The following is a 12962-nucleotide window of genomic DNA, read 5'->3' as shown; positions in this document are numbered from 1 at the left end:
GATCGATGATAATGGAGGAAGCAGAAATGTTTCTGGATCCTTCCCCAGATTTGTGCCTCAAGTCAATCCTGTCTCAGAGGTCTACAGGCAGTTCCTTTGATTTCACGACGATGAATAAATTGCTGCCAATGGTGGACCAAGAAACTATTAAGCAAAGGCTGTGAATACTTACATAAATGTGATCTTGATTTTTTTTTTCATTTTTAATACATTTGAAGTACTCTCAAAAATGTTTTTTCCCCCACAATTTTCATTAGTTATTAGTGCGTAAAAATTTGAGGAGAGATTAATTGAATACAGTTTGTAAGAACAACATGTGGGACAAAGGAAGCGGTGTGATTACTTCCCGGGGTTCACTGTGCTGATTGAGGGTGACTTCAGCAGATCTTGTTTCGGTTGCAACATGACAAAATGGCTCAAAGACAGCTAAAGTACACATTTTTTAATAACATGGCACAATTTACATATCACAAGTTTAAATGAGGAACATGCTGAAGATTCAGTCGCTTCATTTTTTTTTTGTACATGAGCTAGAAAGTTTTTTTTTTTCTCCCTCTGTACACGGTAAACAGCAAAAGAGTTTCTCAGGTAACAATCTTTTTGCATTACGCATTAACTAACCACTATGGCTCTGGTGGACAATTTTATCAATAGATTAAAAAAAAAAACCCACTGCACAACATGATATCACAGAGTTTTTTTTTGTTTGTTTGTTTTTTTGTTTTTCTTTTGAAGCGCACAACTAAAACCTTCAGGAACTACTAAAATAGATCTCTGCGAGTTAGAAACGAACGGCCCGTAGCTCAGACTTGCTTTTTTTTTTTGTCTTTTTGTATTTGTAGGTATGACAACTTAGGAAAGCACTTAATTACACTGTCCGACCAACAGAACTTCATTCCCGAAACATGTACTTTACACACCATCAGCTGGGCTAACGTGCCTTCCTGGTGTTGACTGGGCTGCATTCCCCCCCCCAGAACCAGAACGATGGGAGACAAAATAAACTATTCATTGAGAAGCTACATTTAAGAAAATACTTTAGGATTCAATACAGGAATGCAGATTGTCACTACAATGATAGGATCATTCTTAAAAACGATCATTTAGTTGAATCCGAGAACGTGGAGCAGTTAAAGGGGACCTATTATGCCAACTTCACATTTTTGCAAGTTTTTGCACTTTTAAAAACAGCCCAAGTGCTTAAAAAAGAAAACATCCAGCCAGTTTTTGGCAATAAGTTAATGTTTTTTGGTGTCTTGTAAAGGATCTATTTCAAAAACCCTCAGAATGTAACGCCACAAATCAGCAGACCAACCCCAGAACCTGATCTTCATCATGTTTGGTCAGGAGGTTTTACCACAGTATGGGCTGTGCAATGGCTGCTGGAAAAGACAAGTGTTTTTGACTTACAATCTCAAAACCACTTGGTGTACTATTGTTGCTTGTGCAGGAGGCTCCATTTCTGCTTTTCAAAGACAAATGGTAATATAATTGTGCATCAGTTTGCAATCATTTTCTCTTGTGAGTGTAAACATTGAGTTAGGGGGCGTGGACAGCAGAAGCTTATTTGGATTTAAAGCGACGAAGCTCTAAAACAGCATAAAGTCTCCTTATTCAGGAGTGATTTTGTAACGAACATGCGCTGACCTATCGTAACCTGATCAAGGAAGCATAGTAGGTCCCATTTAAAGCTTGTGTGTTTCACTATGAATTTTGTGTGGTGAAGAGAATTCAGCCATCTTTTCCTCTATTGGTGCACGATCAGCAGCGCTGAGAAGGCCAGCTTTCAGAACAGGAGCCCAGACGTTTGTTTGCATAGTTGTATGTGGGGGTGTGGGGTATCTGGAACATGCTGAAAAGAAAACAAATAGCAAAAAGCACATTCTGAATCAAAGCCTTAATACTTCTAGATTTACATTTAGTCAAAGTAAAGCTTTCGAAACACTCTTTTGCATATTTGTACCATGATTTTTCAATCCATACAGAGTGAGCAACAGCGACTGTACATTATCTACATGACTGTCAGTGCTAAAGTAGCTGTACATTCCAAAGTTTAGTCTTACTCCACATCACTTTTGCTATACAGGATAAACACACAAAACCATGGAGCAAACTAAAAAAAACAACAACAAAAAAACAAAGGTCCTTTCATTTTAGTTTTATACAAAAACATGTGTAGACACGTCTGCCTACATAAATTATTCACAGCTATGTTACAGTCTCGCTTTGTCCAAAGCTAAGTGCTGGGTGTGAGTTTAGTGACGGTGAGGCACTGGGCTGACGGGAACGCCGACACAACTCATCGCGCCTCGATGTCTTTGTGAGTCGGTCTGTCCCTGATGTCTGTGGCCAGCGGAGTAGTCCGTCTGGGGGAACCGGGCCGGGCACCCAGGGTCGGGATGAGAGGCGGGGGAGCGCTTAGCGACGCTGTGGGTGGCGTTTTGTTTAAGATGCTGTTCTGATGCGCCGCGGCAGCAGCGGCTGCTGCAGCTGATGGGCTCACCCTGGAGTAGTGCATGCCTGGGAGCCCCGGGCCCATAAGGCCCGAGGCGGGGTGAGGAAGGTGTCCGTCCAGGACCGGATGGTGCATGGAGGGATGGAGGCGGCCGTGCTCGTAGTCCTCTCTGAGCATGTTGAGGCGGTCGCGTTCTTCCAGTTGTGCGCGCTCCTGCTCCCTCCGCTGCTCCAGGGCCAGAGAATGGACATGGTCGCGGTTGAAGTCGTGAGGCTCCCGGTCCCGGTAGGAGCGCTCGGCCTCGTAAAGGCGTGGAACCGCAAGCCGGTGCAGAGAGTCGTTCCTCAGCAGAAGGTCCCTGGCCAAAGGGTCCCTTCTGTGGATGTCCAGGCCTCGGTAAGGGTCTCTCATTGGGTCCCAGTGGAAAGCGGGATAGGGAAACCTCTCAGCCCCAGGAAGGGGGCTGGCACCCATGAAGGGGGCCACAACACGAGTTCTCTCCAGACCACTGATGCTGTTGATGGGGTGGACCCCTGGCATTCCCATTGGAACGGGCACCGAGGAGGGTGGGTGGAGCGTTGGAGTGGAGGGTGCCTGTGTCGGGGGTTCACTGATCCTCTCTACTGCCCCATCCTGCTCCTCCTTCCTCTCCTCCTTCACTTTGATCTCACTGTTCTTCTTCTGCTGCTCGTATGGTGGCTCCGCCTTCTTCTCCAGGACCTCCCTGCTCAGACCGCCATTAGGACGCTCCAGGCTGGTCTGCCGAACGTAGGGCGACGTGGTTCCCCTGCTGGTCACCTTGTCCTCAGACACTCGGCCATCATGGATGACTGGTGCGTCCTTGTCACTGTGCTGATTGTCTTTAAGCTTGTGGTCATCTGCGTTGTCCTTCCAAGAGTCTTGGTGCTCCCTTTCTCTGTCTTTGGCCTTCGTTTCCTTGTCCCTCTGAGGGTCCCCAGAAGTGGGAGGCAGGTGGTTTCTGTGGTGCTCAGGGGGTCGGGTGTGGCCGAGGAGGTTGATTGGATGGACGGGGACCGGGGATGGATGGCTTGGCTGGCGCTTCTCTACCGAGTCCCTAGAAGAACACAAAGGAAGTCGTCCTCATTAGCTTGCAGCACAGTAACCCAGAATAATTACATCTCCACTTATTAAAAAAAAAAGTTAGATACATTCTTATCGTTTTACCTGAGGAAAGGCCAACACCTCTTAAAAGGGAACTTTGGCAGTTTTTCTCCGGTTCACTTTAAACTAGGGGTGCACTAATCTTTAGAAAACCTGATCGGCCGATTCTGGCTGTTACAGATTATTTTTTTCTTTACTTAAAAGCCCCTGAATAAAGCAGAAAAGTTGCTAAGTTGGCAACAGTTGTGTCATTGTTAAGCACGCTCCACTGTGACCTAATGTGTTTGTCATTGTGACATAATGAGGAATTGGTTCTTCACTACATCTACGATAATAATAAGCCTAACAAATGGCTAATGGAAACTGCAACACTGTTGTCCAAGGAGGATTCTGTCTGCAGAAATATGTGGCGCTCTTTCTGTGACCGTTTCATAAAAGCAAAATAGAATAAGCAGAAGCCGGAAGAGTGTCCCCCAAAGTGGTCTACGTTGTTCAAAGATGTGTCTGAATACGTTCGGTCCACAATCATGTGATTGTACATCGGCTGTCCAGCTTCGGTTGAATAGACCCTTCAATATCGGCAAAATGACAATCATAAAACATCAAGGAGATCAGGGCTGATTTATCGGCTCACCCCAACTTTAAATATTTGTTACGGTCAGTACCATTGATATCAGTGGAGAAGAGCTGAATGTGAAGACCAGACAATGACTATGGCAAAGTGTTGGATCATTTGTTGAGTTCATTAGTGATTGCTAAGAAAATTTGACTGATAGTGCAAATGGTCCATTTTTTGTTCTCTCAAAAGATAAAGAAATGGAGACTAATTGGACATCTCTGGAGCACTCACCTCTCTTTGTCATCTTTACCGACGGAGTCCCGCTTATCCGAGTCCCGATCCCTCTCATGCGAGCTGACTGAGGCGCTCCTCTCAGAGTCTCCGGGCTTCAGCCAGGGCGGCGGCGTGGGGAAGGAGGGCGGCGTGCGGTGGAGGCGGTTCCACGGCTCCTGGTGACTGCTGTTGCTGCTGTTTAAGTGCTGCGGTGCGTTGGGGCCGTCCTTGTGGCCGAACACGGAGTTGGCCGCTGTTAGGGATTCAACACGTGGAAAAAACACAACAGGACACAAGTTAAATGCGTATCTCGATTATTCTCTCCTCTATGTCGGTGTCTGATGCGTCACGTCGTAGCAAACTGCTCATCGCGAGGCTGAAACTCACTGAGTGCTGGATTTCCAAGCCCCCCGAAGGCCGATGAACTGAGAGACCCGAGTCCTCCAAACGATGACGGCCTATTGAAAGGCTCTGTGGCGAGGCACAGAAATAACATGTTACTTCACATTTAATTAACAAGGGAATGTTTCATTTCCTGGAACAAACCAAAGGGGAGAGTCCTCTTGCCTAAGTGTGATGCTGGGGTGAGGAAGTTTCCTGGATGAGGGGGAGGGTGGCCGAAGGGAGCAGCTGATGGGTGGGTAGGACCTGAAGAGGACGAGACGACCAAACACCATGATGTTACCAACTTAGAGCTGATTGTTGTTAATAAAAGTCGACTCAATAGGAAAGCTGCTTCCTACTGTTAAACATGACATATACGACCGACCTGCAGCAGAGAAGAGCGTAGCAGGCCGTGCCAAGTCACTTGGGTGATGGATGGCACCAAACAGGCTGGGGCCTGGATGTCGACTGAGGAACTCGGGCTTGAGGCCAAAGTCTAGCTTGTGAGGGTCGACCTGCATCTGCTGCTGGAAGACGCCAGATCGACACAGAAACGCATGTTAGACGGGACTTCCTCTGTTTTCTCTCTGACTGAATATATGACCACTCTTATCTTCAGAAATGGTAGACTTCATGTAAGTTGGGTGTTTTCTTGCCATGAAGCTGGTCTGTGACGTCACTCTGCATATTTTCAACAGGGCTGATGATAAATGAGGCTTTTGTAAGCCTCATTTATCCCCAAAACCACTTGTGGTGCGCTTGTGAGATAACCGGAACACCTAACCATGTCCAAGTTTGAACCGGCAGACCAAATAATGATGCTGTTCAAGACAGGAAACAAATACCGTTTCCAGTTTTATATTGTAATGTCAGGAGAGGATACAGTGCAGAAGAGAAGACCCTATTCAGCTATAGCACCATGGGGGGTAACAAAAACTCTTCAACTTCACCTCAAATCAACAGCTGGTTCAAACTTCACAATTAGGTGTTCCAACACAGCAATAATCCCAAACACATTAAAACTGGAAACATTTAAACAAGACTATAAAAGCCAAGTCCGTGGCAGGAAACCCAACCAACATAATTGAGCTTTATTATTTCTGATTAGCAAAGTAGTCAAATACCCAGCATTTTGCCAAGATCTCGCTAATGGATACAAGAGGTGCTTGAAGTTCAGCCTCCAAAGGGACAATTATTATTAATAATACTGTTATTAACCTTTATTTCACCAGGAAAATCCCATTATATTAAACAGCTATTTTACAAGAGAAGCCTGGCAGCAGCACAGAGTTTTTTTTCTGTTTTGTCCAGACAGAAAACAGAAAAAAGTTAACATAGTCATTAATAAATGAGTAAAAAGATTGCTGAGTTAAAACATTTAAAGGCAGATAATTCCTTCTCAACATCAGCAAAAAAAAAAAAAAAAACGTCGCCTTTAGATTCATATGTTGCTGCAACTGGTTCCAAGAAGATGGAGCAGAAAACTGAAAAAGATTTCTTTCCAAGTTCAGTTCGGACTTAAGGCATGGAAAGTAAAAGTAAGTTCTGATGACATACAAAAGTCAAGCATGTTGTTTAAAAATGTTTGTGTTGTATGAAGCTGCTTGTTGCATTGCCAGCCCACCCAACAAAGAGCCGATATGCCTCACCTAGCATTTAGAATAACTTCGATATCATGAATTTGACTTCAGTTCACAGAAAGGTAATGATTATTAACGACTATCAAAACTGGTTGGGAACTATTGAGAGACAGTTAGATGAGCTCTCACCTTCACTTTCTGTTGGTGGTGATACGTCTGCCAGGCGATATGGACATGCATGGCACACCACTTCCCAGGTTTCTGTGGCCACGAGACAAACACAGTCACTAACCCATCAAATAAACAACCACAACACGCAGAACGCCCGGCAGAAAACTTCATCTTAAAGTAATCCTTTAAGAATATTATATTTCTAATTTCACTGTATGGAATTAAAATTACTAGCTGTGATACAGAGTTGAACAATTGAGGAATAAATCGACATGCAAGTTTTTTCAATTTTTACTTGCATCGATGCAGCTTTCCTTTGTTATAGGACAGACATTCCAGATTGAAAATCTAATCACGGCTCAGATTTGCTTGAATAAGGACTTTTTACGTTCGACTCCTTATACAACATTCCAAAGGAAGAGCAACACTCGTTTAGTCCGTGCACATTTTGTAGACTGGATGCCGTGAAACAAAATTACAATGATTGGTTATAAAACAAAGGTGGTGGGGCAATTACAACAGATTATAGCTTTTTTTTTCATGGCCTTGTGCTGAGCATATTATTGGGAGAGAGAGAAAAATAAAGATTTCTAAATCCTGATTCTGCATTTACCTCCAAACACATCTGATATTGATACCACCCACCACTCAGTCTAAAGCTAATCAGAAAACTCTTAAAGTATAATGGCTGTTTGTGTGTTCGCAGCAATGCAAGGACTGAGATGACTCACCCTCAGAATGGGCCGAAACGGATCCGTTAACTACAGGACAGACAGAGAAAAAGATGCAAACTGACTCCACAGTGACATTATTTAGTGTTGAAACATGAATCTGACCATAGCACACGTTCTCACCCTCGGGTCCTTTTGTAAGAACGTGTGAGGGACCGCCCCGGGTCTGCTGGACACGTCCAACGGGTTGGAGGTCTACAATGCAAACGATGTTGATTGATCGGTTAAGAGTTTTGAATGTAATTTGTGGTAGGCTGTGACTAATTTAAAGGAAACACGCACACACACAAAAAAAAACCCTGACAGTATGAAATGTTTAGAGATGCGTTAAGAAATGGTGACGGGTGACCAGAATTGGATGATTGAAAAGTTTGACCTTTTTCGATCTATGAATCCACCAAACCTAAATGCTAATGGCACTGATGATTTTTTGGGCGGTTATGCAAAACAGACTTAAAATATGTTTAAAAATGAAATCAAAAAAAGCTCAGAGATGTAAAAGTTTTTTTTCAAAATGAAGATGTAGTTTTTGTGATAAATGTAGGACGGATGCCAAGACATTTCTGTGGTTCATTCAAACTACAAAAGATTGAGAGAGCAACCAAGACTTCCAACAGGAAGGCTGAATGGACCATAGCTAACTTGCCACATTTTATTATTTTGAGCTTCTGACCTCTTTGTACGTCATGAAACAGGATTTGGAGATGTTAGCAGGCTTTTGAGAATCTCAGAGTGATGGTAAATTCACTCAAAGTATCACAGGCGACACCTGGTAATTACAAAGTTAGCAGCCAAGGCTGTCCAAAATAGTATAAACACCTTTAACTTCCTATTTTAAGTTCTAACACTAAATACACCTTAGCTCTGTTCTCACACACGTAACATGATGTCACCTCTGCCCCCACTGTAGAAAAATATCTTGGAATGCCCTTCTTATGTGTTCTTACATCAAAGTTCCTAAGGAGGGATAGAAATATTGGTAATGTTTGGCCAAAGACGATCAGATATCGACCATAAAAGTCTGATTGGTGCATCTCTACAAATTTGAGTGACTAGAAAAAATATTAGGAAGCAAACAAACAGAAAAATTGTCGACATTTTAATAAATTTGAAGTGAGACGTTGCGATACTCTTGTTGGTGTCTTACCTTGGGTTGGAAGGCTCCCTGCAGGGAGCTGAAGGGCCCGGTGGGAGGAATGACAGGCGGGAGGCCAGACATGGCTGGAGGGTATGAGTGGAAGAGCTGGAGACCAAAAAAAAAAAAGAAAGAGAGAAGGTTCATGGACGTTTCCACCAGGGTGAGGAGATGGAGCAAACAGTTAATATTCAGATAGATTCAGCAGACTGACGTTAACTCGGGAGTTCTGTGGATTTAAACGGCTCAGCGTGACTGCTGACATGTTCCACCAACTGATGTAAAAACACTCTTCTCTGCTTGTTTACATTAGATTTAATAAATTGGAGGAAAACATCCCTTTGATATGGAAATTAGAATGTTGCAATACAAGCAAATCGCATGCAAACCAAACAAGTGCCAAAGGCTTACATATATTATCTTTTAGCGATGGATGTTTAATCGACCACTTGCTACGCCCCGCTCTGGTCCAACACATCACTTTTCAGTTTGTGCTCTTTAACCATGAGCGATGCAGCAGTTATGTAAACAATGGCTTCTGGATTTGAGCGATTTTCAAAGCATTTGTCAGCTTTAAAAACAGTGCATTGAAAAAAATGAAGACAAACAGCGTTGGCACACAAGGGTAGAGGTTATGCCTGATATAATTCTCAACTTGCAGAGATAGAAAATCTCATGCTCTGGTTTCTGCTGTTGCTTCACAAGTGGCAACTACAGGCGATGTTGAAGGATGAAATGTTGCGGCAAAGGAAAGCAGTCAGTAGCTGTGTTTCCACTGCGCAATATGACATTTTGAAAACGAACTTGCTTAATAGAAACACAACAATTTTGAAAAACTTTTTTGATTGAAAGTTCTGGAACTAGGATGAGGCGGTTTCCAAGGCCGTTTTGAAATTGGACACACTTTTGTCGCATTAAGTGATTTTATGCTTGAAAAATCAAATTGCATGATTAAATAGTCAATGGAAATGCAGCTACACACACACAGAGCGACAACAGGAGCAGTGGTATGACAGGAAAGCAACAATTAGTTGCACACTGAGATAGTAGACAGTAGGGAAACTCACACTGTGTCTGTAGAAGGGATCGACTTTTGTTGGGTATTTGTCAAACTGCAGGAGAAACGAAAGAGAGCTGAGTACAGAAGTGTAAAGAGGAGAGGTCAAACGGCTCACGTGTGTGTTACCGGGACTCCAGACATAACAAACTACATTCGAGGACCAAGGACATGCAAACAAAACAAGATCGAAGACGGGAAATAAGATTCGAGTTAAGCCGCCCTCAACGCCAGCCTGTTTTTATTCTCCCTGCTTGTGATCATGTGAAGACCTTGTAAACCAGTGTGGGCTGGCTCTCATTTGGTTGCAGGCCCAGGGCGGACATTTCCACAGTCGAGACTAAACACTGTGGCCATAAAGAGGCTTTTTATGGCCTCATTAGCTGTCAGAGGCTTCGCCATGATGCCTTTGAGGTATCTTTAGAGCCAAGCCCATGCTCTGCGGGCCACGCAGTTATGAATGCGTGAGTATTTATGTCGGGCACCCATTGCCTGTGGTCGTCCCTAACAGACAGCAGTGGTTCTGGTGCAGCACATTTGCCAGTAATGAAAACCCCCAAACGGGACCAAATGATGTCATTAAATTCAGAATGAATTAAGTGTATTATGTTCTGAAAGCTGGCTCTGAACTTAACATGCTTTGGGCGACTTATTTCCAATTTAGAAAATAACAGCACTCAAAGCCTGGAGTTTCAGAGTTTGCCAGAAAAAACGGCAAAAAAAAAAAAGAAATAAAGAGAGAAAAAAGATTTTCTGTGAGAATAAAGGAGCTGCTGTAGCGAACACATGGTCATCATAGAAGAAACCGACAGGGAACCCTCAGTACCCCACAGCTCACCGCAGCATGCTGCTGGCACACCATGTCCAGATGGTGTAAAATCTTTGCTCTCACAACCACAAACCGCCTCCACCCTCCCCCCTTTATAACAGCGATCATTAAAACACAGGCCTGAAAACCCTTGAACCCAACAACGGCGTGTTCTACTTATCCTCACATTTCTGGTTGGGGTACGCACCATGGGTGGTGCTGGGGTGGGCATGATGGCGTGGGGGAAGGGCGTGAAGGTGTGCTGGTGCGTGTGCTGGTGGGTGTGTTGGTGCTGATGCTGGTGTTGGTGCTGGTGGAACTCCGTTCGCAGGTAGGGCGGTGGGCCCAGCGAGGCACCGCGGTCTGCGCTCTGAGAGGCCAGGAATCGGGTGTTGAGCTCCTGACGGAGAAGGTCTTGTTCTGGAAACGAGAGGAAGAGCCGGTTTGTGAATCAGGCGACTTGAAGGAACAGGTTCTCTAGAGGAAAACGGACACACACTTAGTATTGGCTTGATGTTGGAATGTTAATCAATCAAAACTTTTTACTCTGTTGTGTGATCCATAATAAACACAAACTCACCTAAGAACAACAAATCGTTATTATTGAAAGATGCAAACTTAAAACTTTCGAGGCAGATTTATGCAATATTTGTAAAATCACACTTTGATTTCTGTCATTAAAAAAAAAATTGCTATAAAAATACCTAATTAACGGACGATGATTGTCACAATTTAAATATTAAACTTCAGTGGAAAATTGCATAACTACTCACGCTGTCAATGCGCCCTCTGGTGGACTCACCAAAGAAGACCTCTACTTTTATAATGCGCACATTTTTTAAAATGACTTCTTATTATCAGACTGTACAAAACTGCATCCAGTTTGTTCATGGGAAGCAAACTTATCACTCCACCTTTATTATTGTTTTTTTAATCTATATTTGTTGCCACTCTCTTTAACTCGTACTCTTTATTTTTACGATCGCAGTGAAATAGAAACAAACAAAAAAAAGAAATAAAAATATCCTCCTGGGTGGATCGCTTTCGGCAGATGCGCAAATGAGTTAATGGTACGGATTGTGCTTTCCAGACAGACTGTGGAGTGACACGTTTGTTAACGATTTATGCTAGGAGCAGAGGTGACGTCACACCGTGTGTGTGAGAGAAAGTCGACTCACTGTAAAACAAAGAATGATCACAGAGTAGAAGTTGAAACTGTCTTCAACAAATTTATTGAGAAATGACTGGAGTTTAGAGCAGCCAGCATTACTAAAGCTGTGATGTTCCCTTACATTTAGTCTTCCAGATAACTGCAAAAAGTCTCTCTGGCTCTGGATTGAACGAACCACAAACATGCCGTGACATGTGGTATGAAATACAATTTTAGTTCTGGAAGCCTCTTCAACTTTTTTAAACACTCCACTGCTGCTAAAAATAGCAAGTGTGAACCCGGTCCCCAAGTAACAACAACCACACCGAAAGACCCTGTCGGTACTTTGGAACAGTCCATAGATTAACTTGTGTGATTTCATGTTATTTATCTCTCTAGTAAGATATAACTTTCATTTCAGAAAAGTCTTCAGTTGCACCTTGGACAACTTTTGTTAATATCGTAACTTGCTGGTTAATCAGATAAATTGCAGCAATATTGGAAGGAGTCCAATCTTAATATGTTATTTTCACTTAAGGATGTATTAGACTAACACTGCTCCAGAGTCATCATTTCTGCACATTCCCTATGCCTTGAATGATATTAGATGTAAAAACATCATTGCAATTAACAGGAAGCCACTAAACCATGACAAAAAAATCAACTGAAGAAAGAAGCAGGAAATGGAACAGGGTCATCGGCGTGTCACGCTGAATTTAAGCAAAGCTCAAGTTGATGCGGTCTGTCTGACCAGTCAAACGCTTTTTTGATTGCACACACCGTGGCCCCTCTGAGGCAGCAGCATCTGCTGTTTTAATAATCTTTATGCAGCCTGTGGAGAAAGAATGGGTGTCCTAGTAATTAACTTCTGAATTCAACAAACTCTGACGTGAGAGACTCTCTCCTCCAGGACAACCTGTTCACTTCTGTTCCTCTGTGAACTGTTGCGATATACATTTTCATTTTCAACTTTATTTGGTTGAATTTTCTCCTCATAAACGCTTCATGAGAATTTTTTTTTTTTTTTTTTAGCAAAATCCAAATCCATTTATTCTGCACAGAATAAATTGGCATCTTCCTCATGAACATTTTTGCTGGTGAAAATGGAAATAAACACTCTTCATTGTGTCATGACATTTGACCTGACTGTTGCAAAGTCCCCTGGCTGTCAGTTTGTACAGTGGTGGTTCTTGGTTTTATGGCCCCTACCTTTTATGTCTCCTCCTATTTATGTTTTTAAAGACGTAATAAATACCTCTCCTGTTTCAGAATTTGTTTTAAGTCATTTCTGAGCAGTGTACTTCAACCCAGTCCACGTTTTAGATATTCCTGTGAGAGCAGATAGCATAGAATTACACTGAATAGATCTGTCCTTATTTTCCCCCACTATCTGGAATGATAAAAATATTAATATTTCTAGATCAGATGCTTTGAAATCCTAAAACATTCTAAATGTCATGCAACGTTTATTTTCTTTTTTTTAAAATGTTGTTTTTATTTTTATGGGAAAGTCCCCTGACACACCACTTGGGGGCGA

General features: G+C 42.9%; 1 protein-coding gene across 23 annotated transcripts in view; it reads right to left on the bottom strand.

The window, feature by feature from the left end:
- Positions 1-427: 427 nt before the first annotated feature.
- The window catches only part of auts2a (activator of transcription and developmental regulator AUTS2 a), a 305230-nt gene continuing 292695 nt past the window's right edge, over positions 428-12962 (bottom strand). For 11 of the 23 annotated variants that reach the window (XM_055043900.1, XM_055043902.1, XM_055043899.1 and 8 more), the window contains 11 exons: positions 10463-10695; positions 9478-9522; positions 8423-8518; positions 7399-7470; positions 7276-7305; positions 6563-6634; positions 5179-5320; positions 4956-5057; positions 4797-4880; positions 4428-4674; positions 428-3530 (listed from right to left, as the gene is read on the bottom strand). In XM_055043900.1, coding sequence (XP_054899875.1) covers positions 2300-3530; positions 4428-4674; positions 4797-4880; positions 4956-5057; positions 5179-5320; positions 6563-6634; positions 7276-7305; positions 7399-7470; positions 8423-8518; positions 9478-9522; positions 10463-10695 — 2354 coding nt within the window. In that variant the 3' untranslated portion in view covers positions 428-2299. The remainder of the gene's footprint in view (positions 3531-4427; positions 4675-4796; positions 4881-4955; positions 5058-5178; positions 5321-6562; positions 6635-7275; positions 7306-7398; positions 7471-8422; positions 8519-9477; positions 9523-10462; positions 10696-12962) is intronic. The other 12 variants (XM_055043914.1, XM_055043915.1, XM_055043916.1 and 9 more) reach the window with 9 other exon arrangements.

Source organism: Poeciliopsis prolifica, unplaced genomic scaffold (assembly GCF_027474105.1).
Source record: "Poeciliopsis prolifica strain line A6 unplaced genomic scaffold, Auburn_PproV2 SCAFFOLD019, whole genome shotgun sequence".
Classification (NCBI taxonomy): Eukaryota; Metazoa; Chordata; class Actinopteri; order Cyprinodontiformes; family Poeciliidae; genus Poeciliopsis; species Poeciliopsis prolifica.
Note: the sequence above shows the minus strand (reverse complement) of the source record. Positions and strands in the feature narration are given on the sequence as shown.